Source organism: Astyanax mexicanus, unplaced genomic scaffold (assembly GCF_023375975.1).
Source record: "Astyanax mexicanus isolate ESR-SI-001 unplaced genomic scaffold, AstMex3_surface scaffold_43, whole genome shotgun sequence".
NCBI lineage: Eukaryota > Metazoa > Chordata > Actinopteri > Characiformes > Acestrorhamphidae > Astyanax > Astyanax mexicanus.
In genome coordinates, this window is record NW_026040053.1 from 886456 (window position 1) to 907622 (window position 21167).

Genomic DNA, 21167 nt, shown 5'->3' on the forward strand with positions numbered 1-21167 from the left:
TAGGTGGGGGTCAGTTTATGTGTAGGTGGGGTTATAGGTGGAGGTGTAGGTGAGGGTGTAGGTGGGGGTCAGTATCTGTGTAGGTGGAGGTGTAGGTGAGGGTGTAGGTGGGGGTCAGTATCTGTGTGGGTGGGGGGGTAGGTGGGGGTGTGGGGGAGGGTGTGGGGGGGGGTCAGTACCTGTGTAGGTGAGGGTGTAGGTGAGGGTGTAGGTGGGGGTCAGTATCTGTGTAGGTGAGGGTGTAGGTGAGGGTGTAGGTGGGGGTCAGTATCTGTGTGGGTGGGGGGGTAGGTGGGGGTGTGGGGGAGGGTGTGGGGGGGGTCAGTATCTGTGTAGGTGAGGGTGTAGGTGAGGGTCAGTATCTGTGTAGGTGGGGGTGTAGGTGAAGGTGTAGGTGAGGGTCAGTATCTGTGTGGGTGGGGGGGTAGGTGGGGGTGTAGGTGAGGGTGTAGGTGGGGGTCAGTACCTGTGTAGGTGAGGGTGTAGGTGGGGGTCAGTACCTGTGTAGGTGAGGGTGTAGGTGGGGGTGTAGGTGAAGGTGTAGGTGGGGGGGTAGGTGAGGGTGTAGGTGAGGGTGTAGGTGGGGGTCAGTACCTGTGTGGGTGGGGTGGGTAGGTGGGGGTGTGGGGGAGGGTGTAGGTGGGGGTCAGTATCTGTGTAGGTGGGGTGGGTAGGTGGGGGTGTGGGGGAGGGTGTAGGTGGGGGTCAGTATCTGTGTGGGTGGGGGGGTAGGTGAGGGTGTAGGTGAGGGTGTAGGTGAGGGTGTAGGTGGGGGTCAGTACCTGTGTGGGTGGGGGGGTAGGTGAGGGTGTAGGTGAGGGTGTAGGTGGGGGTGTAGGTGGGGGTCAGTATCTGTGTGGGTGGGGGGGTAGGTGAGGGTGTAGGTGAGGGTGTAGGTGAGGGTGTAGGTGGGGTGGGTAGGTGGGGGTGTGGGGGAGGGTGTAGGTGGGGGTCAGTATCTGTGTGGGTGGGGGGGTAGGTGAGGGTGTAGGTGAGGGTGTAGGTGAGGGTGTAGGTGGGGGTCAGTACCTGTGTGGGTGGGGGGGTAGGTGAGGGTGTAGGTGAGGGTGTAGGTGGGGGTGTAGGTGGGGGTCAGTATCTGTGTGGGTGGGGGGGTAGGTGAGGGTGTAGGTGAGGGTGTAGGTGAGGGTGTAGGTGGGGGTCAGTATCTGTGTGGGTGGGGGGGTAGGTGAGGGTGTAGGTGAGGGTGTAGGTGAGGGTGTAGGTGAGGGTGTAGGTGGGGGTCAGTACCTGTGTGGGTGGGGGGGTAGGTGAGGGTGTAGGTGAGGGTGTAGGTGAGGGTGTAGGTGGGGGTGTAGGTGGGGGTCAGTATCTGTGTGGGTGGGGGGGTAGGTGAGGGTGTAGGTGAGGGTGTAGGTGAGGGTGTAGGTGGGGGTGTAGGTGGGGGTCAGTATCTGTGTGGGTGGGGGGGTAGGTGAGGGTGTAGGTGAGGGTGTAGGTGAGGGTGTAGGGGGGGGGGGTCAGTACCTGTGTGGGTGGGGGGGTAGGTGAGGGTGTAGGTGAGGGTGTAGGTGGGGGTGTAGGTGGGGGTGTAGGTGGGGGTCAGTATCTGTGTGGGTGGGGGGGTAGGTGAGGGTGTAGGTGAGGGTGTAGGGGGGGGGGGGTCAGTATCTGTGTGGGTGGGGGGGTAGGTGAGGGTGTAGGTGAGGGTGTAGGGGGGGGGGTCAGTATCTGTGTGGGTGGGGGGGTAGGTGAGGGTGTAGGTGAGGGTGTAGGTGGGGGTCAGTACCTGTGTGGGTGGGGGGGTAGGTGAGGGTGTAGGTGAGGGTGTAGGTGGGGGTCAGTATCTGTGTGGGTGGGGGGGTAGGTGAGGGTGTAGGTGAGGGTGTAGGTGAGGGTGTAGGTGGGGGTCAGTATCTGTGTGGGTGGGGGGGTAGGTGAGGGTGTAGGTGAGGGTGTAGGGGGGGGGGGGTCAGTATCTGTGTGGGTGGGGGGGTAGGTGAGGGTGTAGGTGAGGGTGTAGGTGAGGGTGTAGGTGGGGGTGTAGGGGGGGGGGGTCAGTATCTGTGTGGGTGGGGGGGTAGGTGAGGGTGTAGGTGAGGGTGTAGGTGGGGGTCATTACCTGTGTAGGTGGGGGGGTAGGTGGGGGTGTGGGGGAGGGTGTAGGTGGGGGTGTGGGGGAGGGTGTAGGTGGGGGTCAGTACCTGTGTAGGTGAGCTCCACATCACTCTGGATCAGCAGCTTCTCCAGCCTCCACTTCTTCCCTGACTGATCACAGAACTCCGCCCCCTCCTCCGGCTCCACCACACACACTCGCTTCACCTTCTTCCCCCGGCCTTTCGCTTATTACACACACACACACACACACACACACACACACATTATACACACACACATTATACACACACACATTATACACACACCTTTGATAAAGTGATCAGGCTTTATTATAAAAATATAAACTATATTCCAGAATTCCAGAAAGCTGCAGGAGAGCAGAGGAGAGATTTTTAATAAATACAACCAGAGTCCACTTTTACACAGGAGTTCATTTCTGCTTTTAGTATATTATTTATTACCCAGAAGAAAAAAGAAAATCCTTATTATTTTTTTGCTATGTTTTATATTGAAGCTGCAAAATTAATTCCATGCTGTTTTTTGTTTTCTAAACAAATACTGATAATTTAATATTACACTTTTATCATATCTACTGTATTTTGTATTTATTTAAAACATATTAAAATATGAGAAATTTCTTTATCACATCATCAAACCTTAACTTAACATGATAATAATAATATTTAATAGTAAATCTGAACCTGTATAAACAGTGTTTACTGGCGACGCGCTGCAGTTTTTTATTAGATTACTGAAGTTAAAATATGCTCTGCTGTTACTCTGATGTTAAACGGTTTTATAAAGATTAATTTTGTTTTATTTATATGTACCTGAGGGAGGAGTCTGAACAGGTGGAGGAGAAACGGTCTTCAGCTCCTCGTCCTCCTGCAGCTTCCGCTTCCAAGGAGACGTCAGACCCTGCAGTGCTGAAATAAAAACACATCCTTCATCACGACTTCATCACATCACGGCAGTGTGAACGGGCCAAATCGGATTTTTTAAAATCAGAGTCACTTTCATAAGTGGTCCTAAATCAGATACGTATCCGATCCACGTTCATGCGACATGAACTCTCTGTATGTTCTATAAATATACAGTACAGACAATAAAACTACTTAGAGTAGGTGTATCTGCAGACCTGGGGGCGGAGTCTGAGGTGAGGGGGCGGAGACTGTGGATTCTTTCTCTTCCTGCACTTTAGAGAACGCTGATCTCCGTTTCCCAGGTGATTTCACAAACTTCTGATCTGAAAAAACAAAATAAACAAAATGAAAGGATTTAATTTAGATTCAGTATCTGAGGGGTTCATCAGTTACCTGTGAGTCAGTAACTCACCTGTGCTGTGTGTAGCAGGTGGAGGTGGAGTAGCTGGACTGCACAGAATCTTGGTAGCTGATTGGCGAACGGACCGGATGGGCGAGCGAATCATCGCCGAGCAGCCAGACGCCTCAACAACAGCTAAACAGAGAAATTAATGTAAATATAATTTAATTTAATTCATCTAAAACATTTGAACTGACCCCGGATCAGCCATCAACTCCAATACAACTATAATAACCCACACGTTAGATTAAATAAATACTCAGAGGTAACAGAGGTAATTTATCATCACAGAAATATTTACTAGCAAAAATATCACATCTACAGATCAATAAATCCAGTCTGACTAATCACATGTTCTCAATAACATTTACACAGCCTTTTAGAAAATAATCAAAACTAAATACTAATGAGCATTTATACTAATCATAATTACAGTAGAGAAATGAGGAAATATAACATTTCTATTAGTAATAAAGTAATTATAGATATCTGTAACTGGAGTTTTGGTAGTGTGTATATAGTGTATAGTGTGTGTGTGTGTTTACCTGCAGTGTGGGGAGCAGGTGAGTCAGTAGTGTGTGTATAGTGTGTGTGTGTGTGTGTTTACCTGCGTTTTGGGGAGCAGGTGAGTCAGTAGTGTGCATATAGTGTATAGTGTGTGTGTATAGTTTGTGTGTGTTTACCTGCAGTGTGGGGAGCAGGTGGGTCAGTAGTGTGTATATAGTGTATAGTGTGTGTGTTTACCTGCAGTGTGGGGAGCAGGTGGGTCAGTAGTGTGTATATAGTGTATAGTGTGTGTGTTTACCTGCAGTGTGGGGAGCAGGTGAGTCAGTAGTGTGTATATAGTGTATAGTGTGTGTGTGTGTTTACCTGCAGTGTGGGGAGCAGGTGAGTCAGTAGTGTGTATATAGTGTATTGTGTGTGTGTGTGTTTACCTGCAGTGTGGGGAGCAGGTGAGTCAGTAGTGTGTATATAGTGTATAGTGTGTGTGTGTGTGTATAGTGTGTGTGTGTGTATAGTGTGTGTGTGTATAGTGTGTGTGTGTTTACCTGCGTTTTGGGGAGCAGGTGAGTCAGTAGTGTGTATATAGTGTATAGTGTGTGTGTGTGTTTACCTGCGTTTTGGGGAGCAGGTGGGTCAGTAGTGTGTATATAGTGTATAGTGTGTGTGTATAGTGTGTGTGTGTTTACCTGCAGTGTGGGGAGCAGGTGAGTCAGTAGTGTGTATATAGTGTATAGTGTGTGTGTGTGTTTACCTGCAGTGTGGGGAGCAGGTGAGTCAGTAGTGTGTATATAGTGTATAGTGTGTGTGTATAGTGTGTGTGTGTTTACCTGCAGTGTGGGGAGCAGGTGAGTCAGTAGTGTGTGTATAGTGTATAGTGTGTGTGTGTGTGTGTTTACCTGCGTTTTGGGGAGCAGGTGAGTCAGTAGTGTGCATATAGTGTATAGTGTGTGTGTATAGTTTGTGTGTGTTTACCTGCAGTGTGGGGAGCAGGTGGGTCAGTAGTGTGTATATAGTGTATAGTGTGTGTGTTTACCTGCAGTGTGGGGAGCAGGTGAGTCAGTAGTGTGTATATAGTGTATAGTGTGTGTGTGTTTACCTGCAGTGTGGGGAGCAGGTGAGTCAGTAGTGTGTATATAGTGTATAGTGTGTGTGTGTTTACCTGCAGTGTGGGGAGCAGGTGAGTCAGTAGTGTGTATATAGTGTATAGTGTGTGTGTGTGTTTACCTGCAGTGTGGGGAGCAGGTGGGTCAGTAGTGTGTATATAGTGTATAGTGTGTGTGTGTTTACCTGCAGTGTGGGTAGCAGGTGAGTCAGTAGTGTGTATATAGTGTATAGTGTGTGTGTGTGTTTACCTGCAGTGTGGGTAGCAGGTGAGTCAGTAGTGTGTATATAGTGTATAGTGTGTGTGTGTGTTTACCTGCAGTGTGGGGAGCAGGTGGGTCAGTAGTGTGTATATAGTGTATAGTGTGTGTGTTTACCTGCAGTGTGGGGAGCAGGTGAGTCAGTAGTGTGTATATAGTGTATAGTGTGTGTGTGTTTACCTGCAGTGTGGGTAGCAGGTGAGTCAGTAGTGTGTATATAGTGTATAGTGTGTGTGTGTTTACCTGCAGTGTGGGGAGCAGGTGAGTCAGTAGTGTGTATATAGTGTATAGTGTGTGTGTTTACCTGCAGTGTGGGGAGCAGGTGGGTCAGTAGTGTGTATATAGTGTATAGTGTGTGTGTGTGTTTACCTGCAGTGTGGGGAGCAGGTGAGTCAGTAGTGTGTATATAGTGTATAGTGTGTGTGTTTACCTGCAGTGTGGGGAGCAGGTGAGTCAGTAGTGTGTATATAGTGTATAGTGTGTGTGTGTGTTTACCTGCAGTGTGGGTAGCAGGTGAGTCAGTAGTGTGTATATAGTGTATAGTGTGTGTGTTTACCTGCAGTGTGGGTAGCAGGTGAGTCAGTAGTGTGTATATAGTGTATAGTGTGTGTGTTTACCTGCAGTGTGGGGAGCAGGTGAGTCAGTAGTGTGTATATAGTGTATAGTGTGTGTGTGTTTACCTGCAGTGTGGGGAGCAGGTGGGTCAGTAGTGTGTATATAGTGTATAGTGTGTGTGTTTACCTGCAGTGTGGGGAGCAGGTGGGTCAGTAGTGTGTATATAGTGTATAGTGTGTGTGTGTTTACCTGCAGTGTGGGTAGCAGGTGAGTCAGTAGTGTGTATATAGTGTATAGTGTGTGTGTTTACCTGCAGTGTGGGTAGCAGGTGAGTCAGTAGTGTGTATATAGTGTATAGTGTGTGTGTTTACCTGCAGTGTGGGTAGCAGGTGAGTCAGTAGTGTGTATATAGTGTATAGTGTGTGTGTGTTTACCTGCAGTGTGGGGAGCAGGTGGGTCAGTAGTGTGTATATAGTGTATAGTGTGTGTGTTTACCTGCAGTGTGGGGAGCAGGTGAGTCAGTAGTGTGTATATAGTGTATAGTGTGTGTGTTTACCTGCAGTGTGGGTAGCAGGTGAGTCAGTAGTGTGTATATAGTGTATAGTGTGTGTGTGTTTACCTGCAGTGTGGGGAGCAGGTGGGTCAGTAGTGTGTATATAGTGTATAGTGTGTGTGTTTACCTGCAGTGTGGGGAGCAGGTGGGTCAGTAGTGTGTATATAGTGTATAGTGTGTGTGTGTTTACCTGCAGTGTGGGGAGCAGGTGGGTCAGTAGTGTGTATATAGTGTATAGTGTGTGCGTGTGTGTTTACCTGCAGTGTGGGTAGCAGGTGAGTCAGTAGTGTGTATATAGTGTATAGTGTGTGTGTGTTTACCTGCAGTGTGGGTAGCAGGTGAGTCAGTAGTGTGTATATAGTGTATAGTGTGTGTGTGTTTACCTGCAGTGTGGGTAGCAGGTGAGTCAGTAGTGTGTATATAGTGTATAGTGTGTGTGTGTGTTTACCTGCAGTGTGGGGAGCAGGTGGGTCAGTAGTGTGTATATAGTGTATAGTGTGTGTGTTTACCTGCAGTGTGGGGAGCAGGTGAGTCAGTAGTGTGTATATAGTGTATAGTGTGTGTGTGTTTACCTGCAGTGTGGGTAGCAGGTGAGTCAGTAGTGTGTATATAGTGTATAGTGTGTGTGTGTGTTTACCTGCAGTGTGGGGAGCAGGTGAGTCAGTAGTGTGTATATAGTGTATAGTGTGTGCGTGTGTGTTTACCTGCAGTGTGGGGAGCAGGTGAGTCAGTAGTGTGTATATAGTGTATAGTGTGTGTGTTTACCTGCAGTGTGGGGAGCAGGTGAGTCAGTAGTGTGTATATAGTGTATAGTGTGTGTGTGTTTACCTGCAGTGTGGGTAGCAGGTGAGTCAGTAGTGTGTATATAGTGTATAGTGTGTGTGTTTACCTGCAGTGTGGGTAGCAGGTGAGTCAGTAGTGTGTATATAGTGTATAGTGTGTGTGTGTGTTTACCTGCAGTGTGGGGAGCAGGTGAGTCAGTAGTGTGTATATAGTGTATAGTGTGTGCGTGTGTGTTTACCTGCAGTGTGGGTAGCAGGTGAGTCAGTAGTGTGTATATAGTGTATAGTGTGTGTGTGTTTACCTGCAGTGTGGGGAGCAGGTGAGTCAGTAGTGTGTATATAGTGTATAGTGTGTGTGTTTACCTGCAGTGTGGGGAGCAGGTGAGTCAGTAGTGTGTATATAGTGTATAGTGTGTGTGTGTGTTTACCTGCAGTGTGGGTAGCAGGTGAGTCAGTAGTGTGTATATAGTGTATAGTGTGTGTGTTTACCTGCAGTGTGGGTAGCAGGTGAGTCAGTAGTGTGTATATAGTGTATAGTGTGTGTGTTTACCTGCAGTGTGGGGAGCAGGTGAGTCAGTAGTGTGTATATAGTGTATAGTGTGTGTGTGTTTACCTGCAGTGTGGGTAGCAGGTGAGTCAGTAGTGTGTATATAGTGTATAGTGTGTGTGTGTTTACCTGCAGTGTGGGGAGCAGGTGGGTCAGTAGTGTGTATATAGTGTATAGTGTGTGCGTGTGTGTTTACCTGCAGTGTGGGTAGCAGGTGAGTCAGTAGTGTGTATATAGTGTATAGTGTGTGTGTGTTTACCTGCAGTGTGGGTAGCAGGTGAGTCAGTAGTGTGTATATAGTGTATAGTGTGTGTGTGTGTTTACCTGCAGTGTGGGGAGCAGGTGAGTCAGTAGTGTGTATATAGTGTATAGTGTGTGCGTGTGTGTTTACCTGCAGTGTGGGGAGCAGGTGAGTCAGTAGTGTGTATATAGTGTATAGTGTGTGTGTTTACCTGCAGTGTGGGGAGCAGGTGAGTCAGTAGTGTGTATATAGTGTATAGTGTGTGTGTTTACCTGCAGTGTGGGGAGCAGGTGGGTCAGTAGTGTGTATATAGTGTATAGTGTGTGTGTTTACCTGCAGTGTGGGGAGCAGGTGGGTCAGTAGTGTGTATATAGTGTATAGTGTGTGTGTGTTTACCTGCAGTGTGGGTAGCAGGTGAGTCAGTAGTGTGTATATAGTGTATAGTGTGTGTGTTTACCTGCAGTGTGGGTAGCAGGTGAGTCAGTAGTGTGTATATAGTGTATAGTGTGTGTGTGTGTTTACCTGCAGTGTGGGGAGCAGGTGAGTCAGTAGTGTGTATATAGTGTATAGTGTGTGCGTGTGTGTTTACCTGCAGTGTGGGTAGCAGGTGAGTCAGTAGTGTGTATATAGTGTATAGTGTGTGTGTGTTTACCTGCAGTGTGGGTAGCAGGTGAGTCAGTAGTGTGTATATAGTGTATAGTGTGTGTGTGTGTTTACCTGCAGTGTGGGGAGCAGGTGGGTCAGTAGTGTGTATATAGTGTATAGTGTGTGTGTTTACCTGCAGTGTGGGGAGCAGGTGAGTCAGTAGTGTGTATATAGTGTATAGTGTGTGTGTTTACCTGCAGTGTGGGGAGCAGGTGAGTCAGTAGTGTGTATATAGTGTATAGTGTGTGTGTGTGTTTACCTGCAGTGTGGGGAGCAGGTGGGTCAGTAGTGTGTATATAGTGTATAGTGTGTGTGTTTACCTGCAGTGTGGGGAGCAGGTGGGTCAGTAGTGTGTATATAGTGTATAGTGTGTGTGTTTACCTGCAGTGTGGGGAGCAGGTGAGTCAGTAGTGTGTATATAGTGTATAGTGTGTGCGTGTGTGTTTACCTGCAGTGTGGGTAGCAGGTGAGTCAGTAGTGTGTATATAGTGTATAGTGTGTGTGTGTTTACCTGCAGTGTGGGTAGCAGGTGAGTCAGTAGTGTGTATATAGTGTATAGTGTGTGTGTGTGTGTTTACCTGCAGTGTGGGGAGCAGGTGGGTCAGTAGTGTGTATATAGTGTATAGTGTGTGTGTTTACCTGCAGTGTGGGGAGCAGGTGAGTCAGTAGTTGGGTTGAGGCTGAGGGTTCTGATGCTGTGGGCGGGTTCTGGTTCCGGTTCGGGTAGTTGGGGGAGTTTCTCTCCGCAGGTCGGGCAGAACCGGAACCCGGGCTGCAGCTTCGCCCCGCACTGCGGGCAGTAATGCAGAGCCATGATCCGGTTCTGATCTGGTTTAACTACACTCAATATAAACAGCAGTACTGTTATACTAGCCTAGCTTACCTCTGCACTACTGTACTCTTATATACTCCTCTACACTCAATTAAACTCTACTATACTCCAATTTACTCGGTGCTAGGGTTAATCACACACTCAATATACACAACCCAAACAGCAGTACTGATACATTAGCCTAGCGGAACTATACTCCTCTATAACGGTACTCTAATATACTCCTGTATACTTTACTATACCCGATTATGACTGATTAAAAACAGCTGTAGGAATAAATAATAAATAAAATGCGGCATTAAACCGGATTAAGCCGCTAGTAATCCGCTTTATAAACAGTAAATTAGCTTCCGCTAACTCAGCTAGCCACACTTTCACACTGTGACCCGTCACGTCACACCAGAACGGCGGCCGGTAAGGACCAATCTCCGCGCGCTTATAAAACGCGTTTTATCTTCTGAATAAACCCAGACATTAAATCACTGTTTAATTAATTACCCCCTATTATTATTATTATTAATATTAATGCGTTTAATCAACGCTTATCTCCCACACCAGTATTACATCCAATTCAACACGATTATTTATATATATTTATTTATATATATATTTGTATTAAACTGTACTTATAGTAAATATGTTTATCTGGTTTAGATTCTAATTTTATCCAGTTATCCATTAATTAATACAGATTACAGCCAGTGATAATAAACATAAAACATAAGAAATATTAGTTACATTATATACTCAGTTTTTAGGATTACAATAATATTAATTACAGTTTTAAAAACAGGAATATAGAAATTAAGTCTTTAAACAGGATTTCTGTTTAACTTTCCTCCACCACCTTCTTACCATTTTATACAGGATAAACCAGAACCAGAACATCCGGATCCAGAGAACCGGGTTCTCGGTTCTGAAGCTTCAGTAAAGCAGATGTGCTGTAAGGTTCTCCAAAACCTCACCCAATCAAAACCTTTCATTTTTACACCATCAACATTAAATTAAGTAATAAAACTAAAACAAAACATTTATTCAGTGTTTTCTGCAGTCAGTATCTGCACTGATTAAAAACACACAACTAAACACTCAATTACCTCAGAAATAATATAATAATAATATTAATCAAATTACATTAATGGACTGTTATTTTGGCTACACTGTGTTTCTGTTTTACAATATTACCAAAGCATTTCAACAACAACAAAAGACAACTTTATTTGCAGAAAAAAACTGTGAAAAAAGGCTGCGTTTCTTGGCCAACACGTTTTAGAGGGCAGTTCCAGAGTAAAGGATCTTTTTTTAATAACGCAACTGATGTATCCTTCCAGCTTTCAGCTACCCATAATTCACCACACGTCTGACACAAGGGAAAAAAATAGCAGAAGGAGTATTGGTGGATAATCGCAGGATAGTTATACTCCTAACTGCGCTCAAGCCAGCCTCCACTTCCAGACGCTCGATCAAACTACTACGCTTTCCCCAAATCCTGCATACACTAAAGATTACAGCAACATCGTGTGGAGAAACACATTTTAAAATAAAAGCCCCTCTCTTAAGTCATTCTGTTGTGGTACTGAAATGAACTCACCTGATATTACAGATCAATTTCAGTACATTACTTGTATGTTTCACTCATTTAATAACAGGACATTATGATGTATCATTTAAAAATAAAGTTTTTTTTAATTATAACAATTATATTATTTTAGACCTGTATTAAATTCACACATCATAATGTCCTGTTATCAAGTGATGTACTATCAAAACTAAGTGAAATTGATCTGTAATATCAGGCAGATTCATTTCAGTACCACATACAGAATGACCTGATATTAACAGGGGGCTTTTATTTTGAAACGTGTTCCTCCACACATTATTTCTGTAATCTTTAGTGTAAGTGTGATCTGGGAAACAGCGCAGCGGTTAGTTACGAGCATAGACTGTATATAGCTGGACAGAGCATCGTCTCTTAAAAGTGAAGCCACCACAGGTCGGGCGCCCCCTGCTGTTCGGTTTCAGAAAGCTGTGTAACCCCACCCATCCCCATAGGTTTCAATGGCAAAACAGAACAACTTTCAATCACGTTTTTTTCTAATATACTGTAATTCTACCTCCATTATTTAAATGCAGCAGCTAGTGTAACCTCTGCTCATATTGTCAAATTTTTATATCCCCACAGAATTCGGTTTTTAAAACGTTATTCAGCTCTATTCAAAAAAGGTGTGGTTATGGTAAAAGGGCTGCTTATGGGCGGGACCAATAACAGACCGTCAGCTCCGCCCTGCTCTGCAGCCTGTGACCTCGAGGCAGCCCTCAGGGGCGGGGTTATTTAAATGAGTAGGCGGTCTCTCCACAGCCTTTCTCCCTCCTCTGGTCTCTACTGCGCAGACTCTGGTCTCTGAATCGCCAAAATGGCGGAAGATTTTGGCTTCATTTTCATTGAATGAATGGGAACGGCGACACGGCGTCCATCTTTATATACAGTCTATGGTTACGAGTGTTTGGAAGTGGCGGCTGGGTTGGGCGCAGTTCTCTGTGGGACTCGAGTGTCTGAAGCTTTACTGGGAGTTGAACCGGTGATCCTGCACTTAGACCACTGCGCCACTTCCTGCTGGGTGTGTTTTAATGTGGGCGGAGTTTTGAAGAATCTGTCTTTACTCTGTAGTGTTTAATCACACCTACGTAACACCCAATAACACATAGGTATTAACCACTGACTCCGCCCCTCCCACTGTGCCTCACCTTTAACACACACTAATCTGCTGCCAGGGTTCATATATTTCATAACTGCATAAAAAATAAATTATATATTATTAAAAAAAAAAAGTTTTAATTTAAATGTTTAAATCAAACAAAAATATCGGACAATGGTTTAAGCTTTTTTTCCTAACAAAGTTTCTCATAGTCTCTAAATGAGGTAGGAAGCAAGCTTAAATTTGGACACAAGATTTAAAAGGGAACCTGACTTTTTAATTTTTAATTTAAATGACTTAAAGATTTAGATTTTTGGAGTGTAGTTTTAATTTCACTTCTGAAATCAACAGAAACTTACCTTTAAACAGCATCAGTTTTAAAACAGTGAGACCTACTGAAATACACTTAATAAAGAGGTATCTGTAAATAATAATTTATATATTTATAAATTCAGTATGTCATCTTGGTTATTTTTCACCCCTTAAAATGATCTGTTAAATATAATTTAGCACAACCAATAATTCTACATTAAACCACAGTAAATGTATTAATTAAATGCTTTAGAATAGGATCTAAATATACAGTATATACGATTCATATACTGCAAGTAGTTCTACATAGAATGTAATACAGGTGATCTGCAGGTACGGGGAATTTAAATTAAAGACCAGTTTCTCAACATAAAAAAATACTCAACACCAATATTAAAGCTTTCAGAATTTCCAGTAAGCTCAAGATTATTAACAAATTAATTTCACACTAAACAAAGTAACAGTATAAAATGATTCATTTTGATTTATTTTGTAAATAAAAAAAGTTAACTCAGGATCTTTCTATGGATTTGTAGATCAGAATGTATTGTTGTTTTAAAGACCTTTTGGAGATAAATAAATGTATTTTATAAGCTTAAACTATTTCTGATCTGTCTGCACCCTGTTAATGATAATAAAAGTCTCCGTTTGTAATATATTGTTGATATATTGAGGTGAAAGAACTGCTCTGAGGACAGTGGGTGATAACATTGTATTGAGAAATGAGTGACAGAATATTTACAATGCGTTTAAAATCACAACCCAAATCCAGGTTACACTAAACACCCGACATCGTATTTCAACAAGAGAGTTCCAGAAAAAATGATGAAAAAGGGATGAAATGTTATCAGCTACGTCACTAAAGTAGCCCCCCGCCCCCCCCCAATAAAAATACAAAATTTAATCTTCTGTCTCGACAGAAATACATTAAATATATACACCGATCAGCAGCTGTAAAACTCGGAGACCTGGCCCTGTATGTGTCTCTCTCCGTGAATCTCCTTCTCCGCCGCCAGCTCCTGCCTCTGTCTCTCCAGCTCCTCCTTCTCGTGCCGAAACTCCTCCTTCGCCTTGTATAACTCCTCCCTCTCCTTCTGGATCTCCTCCCTCTCTTTCTGGAGCTCCAGTTTGGAGTTCTCCACCTCCTCTTTCTCTCTCTTCAGTCTGTGGTGCTCGTCCTCCTGCTCGCGTCTCTGGTTCTGCAGCGCCCGTCGCTCCGCCTCCAGCTCCCGGATCTGCTGCATCAGCTCCCGCTGCTGCTGTAAGCTCCGCCCCTCCTCCTGCTGCACCCGCCTCAGCGCCTCCGTCAGCTCCCGCTCGCGCTCCAGGATCTTACGCCCGTCGCTCCAGTCCACACCTGAGAACCAGAAACAACCAATTAACCAATTAACCTCCAGTCCACACCTGAGAACCAGAAACAACCAATTAACCAATTAACCTTCAGTCCACACCTGAGAACCAGAAACAACCAATTAACCTCCAGTACACACCTGAGAACCAGAAACAACCAATTAACCAATTAACCTCCAGTCCACACCTGAGAACCAGAAACAACCAATTAACCAATTAACCTCCAGTCCACACCTGAGAACCAGAAACAACCAATTAACCAATTAACCTTCAGTCCACACCTGAGAACCAGAAACAACCAATTAACCTCCAGTACACACCTGAGAACCAGAAACAACCAATTAACCAATTAACCTCCAGTCCACACCTGAGAACCAGAAACAACCAATTAACCAATTAACCTCCAGTCCACACCTGAGAACCAGAAACAACCAATTAACCTCCAGTCCACACCTGAGAACCAGAAACAACCAATTAACCAATTAACCTCCAGTCCACACCTGAGAACCAGAAACAACCAATTAACCAATTAACCTCCAGTCCACACCTGAGAACCAGAAACAACCAATTAACCAATTAACCTCCAGTCCACACCTGAGAACCAGAAACAACCAATTAACCTCCAGTCCACACCTAAGAACCAGAAACAACCAATTAACCAATTAACCTCCAGTCCACACCTGAGAACCAGAAACAACCAATTAACCTCCAGTCCACACCTACGAACCAGAAACAACCAATTAACCAATTAACCTCCAGTCCACACCTACGAACCAGAAACAACCAATTAACCAATTAACCTCCAGTCCACACCTGAGAACCAGAAACAACCAATTAACCAATTAACCTCCAGTCCACACCTGAGAACCAGAAACAACCAATTAACCTCCAGTCCACACCTGAGAACCAGAAACAACCAATTAACCTCCAGTCCACACCTGAGAACCAGAAACAACCAATTAACCAATTAACCTCCAGTCCACACCTGAGAACCAGAAACAACCAATTAACCAATTAACCTCCAGTCCACACCTGAGAACCAGAAACAACCAATTAACCTCCAGTCCACACCTGAGAACCAGAAACAACCAATTAACCTCCAGTCCACACCTACGAACCAGAAACAACCAATTAACCAATTAACCTCCAGTCCACACCTACGAACCAGAAACAACCAATTAACCAATTAACCTCCAGTCCACACCTGAGAACCAGAAACAACCAATTAACCAATTAACCTCCAGTCCACACCTGAGAACCAGAAACAACCAATTAACCTCCAGTCCACACCTGAGAACCAGAAACAACCAATTAACCTCCAGTCCACACCTGAGAACCAGAAACAACCAATTAACCAATTAACCTCCAGTCCACACCTGAGAACCAGAAACAACCAATTAACCAATTAACCTCCAGTCCACACCTGAGAACCAGAAACAACCAATTAACCTCCAGTCCACACCTGAGAACCAGAAACAACCAATTAACCTCCAGTCCACACCTGAGAATCATAATCCACAACATTTATAATCAACCAATTAACTAATTAGCCTCCATTTGTCCATTTGTACTATTATTATTACTAGACATAGTAAAAGAAGTAAATCTAAATTTCTGCAGAAGCTAATATTGGAACAGCAGATCTTATATTACTATAAATAGCCAAATATTTTCGTTCTGAAATGAGAGGTTCTATTAGTAAAACACTGCATTATATAGGGCTCTACACACATACATATACACACACACACTTATAAACAAAATATACAAACACTGTTGTTCAGAAAAAAAAATCTGGACCAAAATAAAACAAATAGCCCTATTAACAGGCCGATTTTGTGCCTGAGTCTGTATTATTACTATTATTATTAATATTCCTGTGTTTAAAACCCTGTTTATATTGTTTTATAAGTAGTTTTTGCTCTGGGTCTGTTTTGCTGCTCGGTATTGTGATAATGATTAATATTTAGATTATGTATTAGTGTTTATTTGCAGTGTGCTGGGTGTACCTGCGTATCTCTCGGCGATGCTGCTGTTGAGGGGGGACTGGACGGTGCGCGGCGTCACCGCGCGGCTCTTGGTGGGGCTGGGGGGGCAGTAGTCCGGGTCGTCGGGTTTGCGTTTGGCCGGGCGTTTCTGGGGGTGCTCCTCCAGCTGGGCGTACTCCGCCGGGTGTTTGTTCTGCAGGTGACGGATCAGGTTGCTGGTGCTGCTCTGGTGCTGGATCTTCTCCATGCAGAGTAAACACAGCGCTTTCTTCTCCTGGTCCACTTTACGGTAGTGCACCCACACCGCGCTCCACTTGCGGGTGTTGGGCGTCAGCGGCTGAGGGCTGCCCTCCGCCGCCACCTTACTCTCCGCCTCGCATCCAGACGCCTCCGGCTCCGCCGTGCCCTCCCCCGCCGCCGCACACAGGATCCCCCTGATCGCTCCATCCATCTCCACCTCACCCACCTCGTTCTGCACCTCCACCTGCTGCTCGTCCATCATCACCGTAACTGCACACACACACACTAAAATACGTTATTAAAGAATACAGTAGTTGAAATTCGTCTACTTATGAACAGGTTAATTCGCTTTTTGAAGTATAACTCCGGTGTGAAACGGACTGGTTGTTTTTATTAAAACATGATATAAAGTTGTTATCTGTGTTGAATATCTCTCCTCCGCTCTCCTGCAGTTTTCTAACATCCAGTATTTTCTGCTCTTTACCCAAACAGGCTTTAGAATGAGTGATATGGGTCATATTTTACCCTGCAGATAAATCACTTTTTACACCGTTATTCAGCTCAAAGTAGCTCCACACTTCACTGGTAGAATTTGGGGTCAGGGCACTGAGTGGTCCAGTGGTCTAATGCGCTGCCACTATGAGCGGGAGGTCGCAGGTTCGAACCCCAGCTCATGCAGCTTTGCCATCAGCTGCCGGTGCTTAGAGGGAGCAAAATTGGCTCTGCTCCCTCTGGCGCTCTCTCCCCATCACACTTAAGGTATAGCTGGGCGGCACGAGGCGTCTGTGAGCGGATGAATCTGTGCTTTCCTCCGAGCGCGCTAGCTGCTCAGGCAATGATTCATCTGCAGCAGCTCGAAAAAAGGGGTGATTGACTTCACACGTGTCGGAGGAGGCGTGTGCTCGTCCGCATCCTCCAAGGGTCACGGGCGTCACCAGTGATGGGGACGCACAGAGGGGTGGGACAATTGGATATTCAAATTGGGAGAAAATGGGGAAAAATCAGAAATAAAATTGTAAAAAAAAAAAAAAAAAAAAAAAAAAAAAAAAAAGAATTTGGAGAGTCCATTTTCATGACAAAACAACCCAAATTTACCTGTGAAAACACCCTTAACTCAGATATTAGCTACAAAAGTTTAGTAATGGTATCAGATCTACAGATCAATAAATCCATTGACTAGTCACATGACCAGCAGCGCAGAATACCTTTAATGGAATTGTGATTAGTGAGATATTTTCATGGCTTGTCACTGATTTACATACATTTCTTATAATTCCACTTATATTACTAAAAACTCCAGATACAGAAACAAAGATTCTTTAACATTTATAAGAGGCGGCTACAGAAATATATATCACATGCAAATAATAAAAATAAATATGACAACTCTCTAAAACTGCGTCACATTACTGTAGATCTAATCTGAAAACGACAACAGCAGCAGTTATAATACAGATTAGTTTGATCCGCTGTCTGATTAAATCAGGTTTACTCTAAACTGGAAGCGGCAGCAGCAATAAACCTTCTCTATTAGTAATATTAGATCTATATAGAACTAAATCTACTGGATTAGTCACGAGTCACTATCTAGAGCTGGACAATATATTGCGACAATATACAGCTCTGACCTCACTATATAAAATAAGTAAAGTAAAAGACGGTCATACAGTGAGTTATTAATAATCTGGGTCATATTAACCCTGTTTTCAGCAGTAATAACACTGAGCTAGGCCGGTGTTCTGTCGAGTTGCGCTACCCTGTAAAACCGTGCTACCCCAGTATGTTTTTACACCTAAAAACTGCTCCCAGCATAAGTCTTGGTATGATTTTTTTTAAAAGCCTAAATCAATATAACAGGGTCCTGTTAAGGCAAAATGGGTGACTAGAAGCCGTTTAATGTATTTTTCATGGTCTTACTATTCCTATTAACTTCCATTTAAACATTTGTAATACAAATATAAACAATGACGGGGGTCCGGTTGTTTTATGCACCCAATTAGAACAGAACCAAGTTACCTTAAAACATAGAAAAACTGTATTAAAAATGCGGATCCGCGCATGCGCACTGGTGGTAAGAAGCAGATATTGACGGGTAGCACAACTCGACACAACACCGGCGCTTCACTAATAAATAATAACTAATAACTAATCAATCTAAATCCGTGAACCGACTCCTGACTCGTGTTAAATATCGGCTGATCCGCTGTGTGAGTGAATCGGAACCGCGGGGTGAGTCAGTGAGTCGGTTCGGGGAGAATCGGACGGCTGATGTTTTGTTAGCATCGTTAGCTTCGGGCTAATCTTGGCGCCAACAGTCAATCAGTTAGCCTAGCCTAGCCTAGCCCCGCAGTGAGCGGCGGGAGTAAACAGCGCAGCGCGGGCCGAACCGAACTAAACCGAGCGCGGTACCGGTTCTACAGGCGGGTGGGCGGGTACCGGGCGGACCCCGGGCCCGGAGCGGAGCGGCAGTACCGTACCCTCCACGCAGCCGTTGTTGGGCGCCGCTCTCCCGGCGGACGCTTTCCGCTTGTCCAGCGCGGAGAAGTCCCCGGGGTGCTTGGCCCGCAGGTGCCGCAGCATGTTGGTGGTGTGTCCGAAGTACAGCACGGTCTTCATGCAGAGCAGACATAGCACGCGCTTCTCGTCCTCCGCCTGGAAGAAAGACCACACTATACTCCGCTTTCGGGCCGCCATCCCGCGGACTGCTGATACGGGGTTTTGTTCTGAGCGCGCGGGCCCCGGACCGCTCTGCTGCCCCCGCGCGCCCGGCGGACTGAAGCTGCGCGGGGCTACAGTACCGGTCACGCCCCCAACACACCGCATCCAATCAAATACAGCCTCATTTACTTATACAGCATATCTGTATTATTTATACTTATTCTAATTATTTATACTTTATGAATATGAACTTGTTTTCTTTGCATTATTTGAGGTCTGAAAGCTCTGCATCTTTTTTGTTATTTCAGTCATTTCTCATTTTCTGTAAATAAATGCTCTAAATGAGAATATTTTTATTTGGAATTTGGGAGAAATGTTGTCTGTAGTTTATAGAATAAAACAACAATGTTCATTTTACTCAAACATAAACCTATAAATAGCAAAATCAGAGAAACTGATTCAGAAACTGAAGTGCTCTCTTCATTTTTTTACAGAGCTGTAATATATCCAATAAAACTAATGATTACTCTGATCATCTGAGAATTCCTTTTTTTTTTCAATTATTCGATTAGCCAAAAATAATTTCTACCATCACTGCTTCCTGTGGGCGTGGCTTACCTGCTCAAATTTGCACACCTGTAAATAACCCTGCAGGCCAGTCTCTGATAAAACAGTACACTCCCACATAATTACACTGATCAAATCCAGTATAAACCCGATACTGTTTTATAATCAGCATTATCTATTATAACGAATAATGGTGTCAGTTCTACATTAAAATGATAAACATACAACAGTGTACACGATACAGAAATATAATACTGTACATATATACAATATATACACGTGTTTTTAGTTTAAGAGATTCAGATTAAGAGAGTTATATTAGCTGTATTAGTTATATATACACTGTATAGGATCATTTACACTAGTGAATATTAATCTGAGCCATTTGTTAGAGTCAGCTGTGAAATGAATCGACACAATGATTCGGTGCCTCGCTGGAGTCACGTGATAACAGTAAACGAAGCTTCGTTACGTCACTGAATCAGCTGTGAAGATTCAAACACTGGAGCACGTGCTCTGATGTTTTCATTGGTCAGATCAGACCATCATCACCACTCTCACCCTGAACACTGTATTATTCAGATTATTAATTTCACATCGAGATTTTATTTAATTGTGTGAGAGTGAAGCAGTACCCTTGTACAAGAGAAGGTATATTTAGGTTTATATTTTAAAGTATACTTAACATGGAAAAGTACAAACTTTTAACTTTAAAATTAATACGAACTTGAAAAACATACTAAATTTACTATTTTAAAACAACATATGCTTATTTTATTTTATTTAAGCTATATTTAAACACAACATAAAAGCATTAGGTTGTGCTTTTGAGAGCTTTTTTTTGTATGTCTGCACTTTAAGCAGTATTTAATGGGACTATATATATACGATTAAAATAACGTTTAATTTAAAGCATATTGTTTAAAAATAAATTTTATGGATATACAGAGAAAGTATATTTAATGTGTATTTTTATAAAGTATATTAAATTGAAAATGTACTTTGTGTAGTATTCTTTACCTAATTTAAACATATTTTAATGCTCTTAGGCATACTTCCTTTTCACAAGAGTAGTGAATGTAGTGAATTAAACTAGATGACAGCGCAGAGACAGCTTTAGAATGGTCTTCAGTAATTAAAGGTATCAGATGTATTTTGTATGTGTGTATTTATCAGTCATGTTTAAAAACAGTAAATAATACACGTCCCTAAAATAAACATTTTTTCAATAATATGAGTAATAAATGTAATAAATTTATCAGATCAGAGCTGGTGATGCAGCTGCTGATTGGCTGCAGTACGAAAAGAGGCGGAGTCTGATTGTAGGAGGTACACCATACCGTTCAGAACCGAGTGGTTTCTCTGGGTCAGGATGTTCTGGTGGAGAATATACGTTATGCATCATTTTAATCTTTTTGTGCTGTTCCAAACACTCCGGTCTTTTGGTTGGAATTGTAGTTCTACAAGTACTAAAAGGACTACAAAGATGGACCACTGGAGAAGCGAATACAGAAAAAGGCATCTGAGTTTTTCAGTTATGGAGGGATTATTACAGATCTCTGAGGAAGAAGAGAAGAGAAGAGAACCGGAAAAGAGAATAATAAAGTCTTATTTTGTTGCTCTGATGTTTTGCTGTGTTGTATAATTAATCAATAATACACTCGAGATTCTAATAATGGTATAATCCAGTCAAAGGGAGAAACTGATCTCAGTTCAGATCTTCTGTAATTCTGTTTGTGTTGATTTTTCTCTCTGATGGAAACTACCTGCAGTTACTTTAAACAGAAAACTCCCACATATAACTCTGTTTAATCCAATCAGCTAACGGTTAAAATTAAAGAACAGATCTGTAGAATCTGCTGAATATTTGAGGAAGTTTTTCTCAGTTTTACAGAAAAATGTATCCATATACACAGAGCTTCCTGCATCCAGAC

The 21167-nt window shown here is 43.7% G+C and overlaps 2 protein-coding genes across 2 annotated transcripts in view; both read right to left on the reverse strand.

The window, feature by feature from the left end:
• vrk3 (VRK serine/threonine kinase 3) overlaps positions 1-9829 on the reverse strand; it is a gene marked incomplete in the record, with an annotated part of 31140 nt that extends 21311 nt beyond the window's left edge. Inside the window, 5 exon segments of the mRNA XM_049473695.1 lie at positions 2166-2303; positions 2910-3005; positions 3218-3325; positions 3415-3537; positions 9230-9829. Of these exon segments, the coding sequence (XP_049329652.1) occupies positions 2166-2303; positions 2910-3005; positions 3218-3325; positions 3415-3537; positions 9230-9404 (640 nt within the window).
• A 3298-nt stretch (positions 9830-13127) lies between these two features.
• On the reverse strand, positions 13128-18773 carry LOC103038448 (GRB10-interacting GYF protein 2). Its single transcript, XM_007242574.4, has 3 exons — positions 18486-18773; positions 15790-16278; positions 13128-13787 (listed from the first exon to the last, which is right to left on the reverse strand). Exons 1-3 carry the CDS (start codon positions 18700-18702, stop codon positions 13375-13377), a joined length of 1119 nt encoding a protein of 372 aa, XP_007242636.2. The 5' UTR covers positions 18703-18773; the 3' UTR covers positions 13128-13374.
• Positions 18774-21167: the final 2394 nt, after the last annotated feature.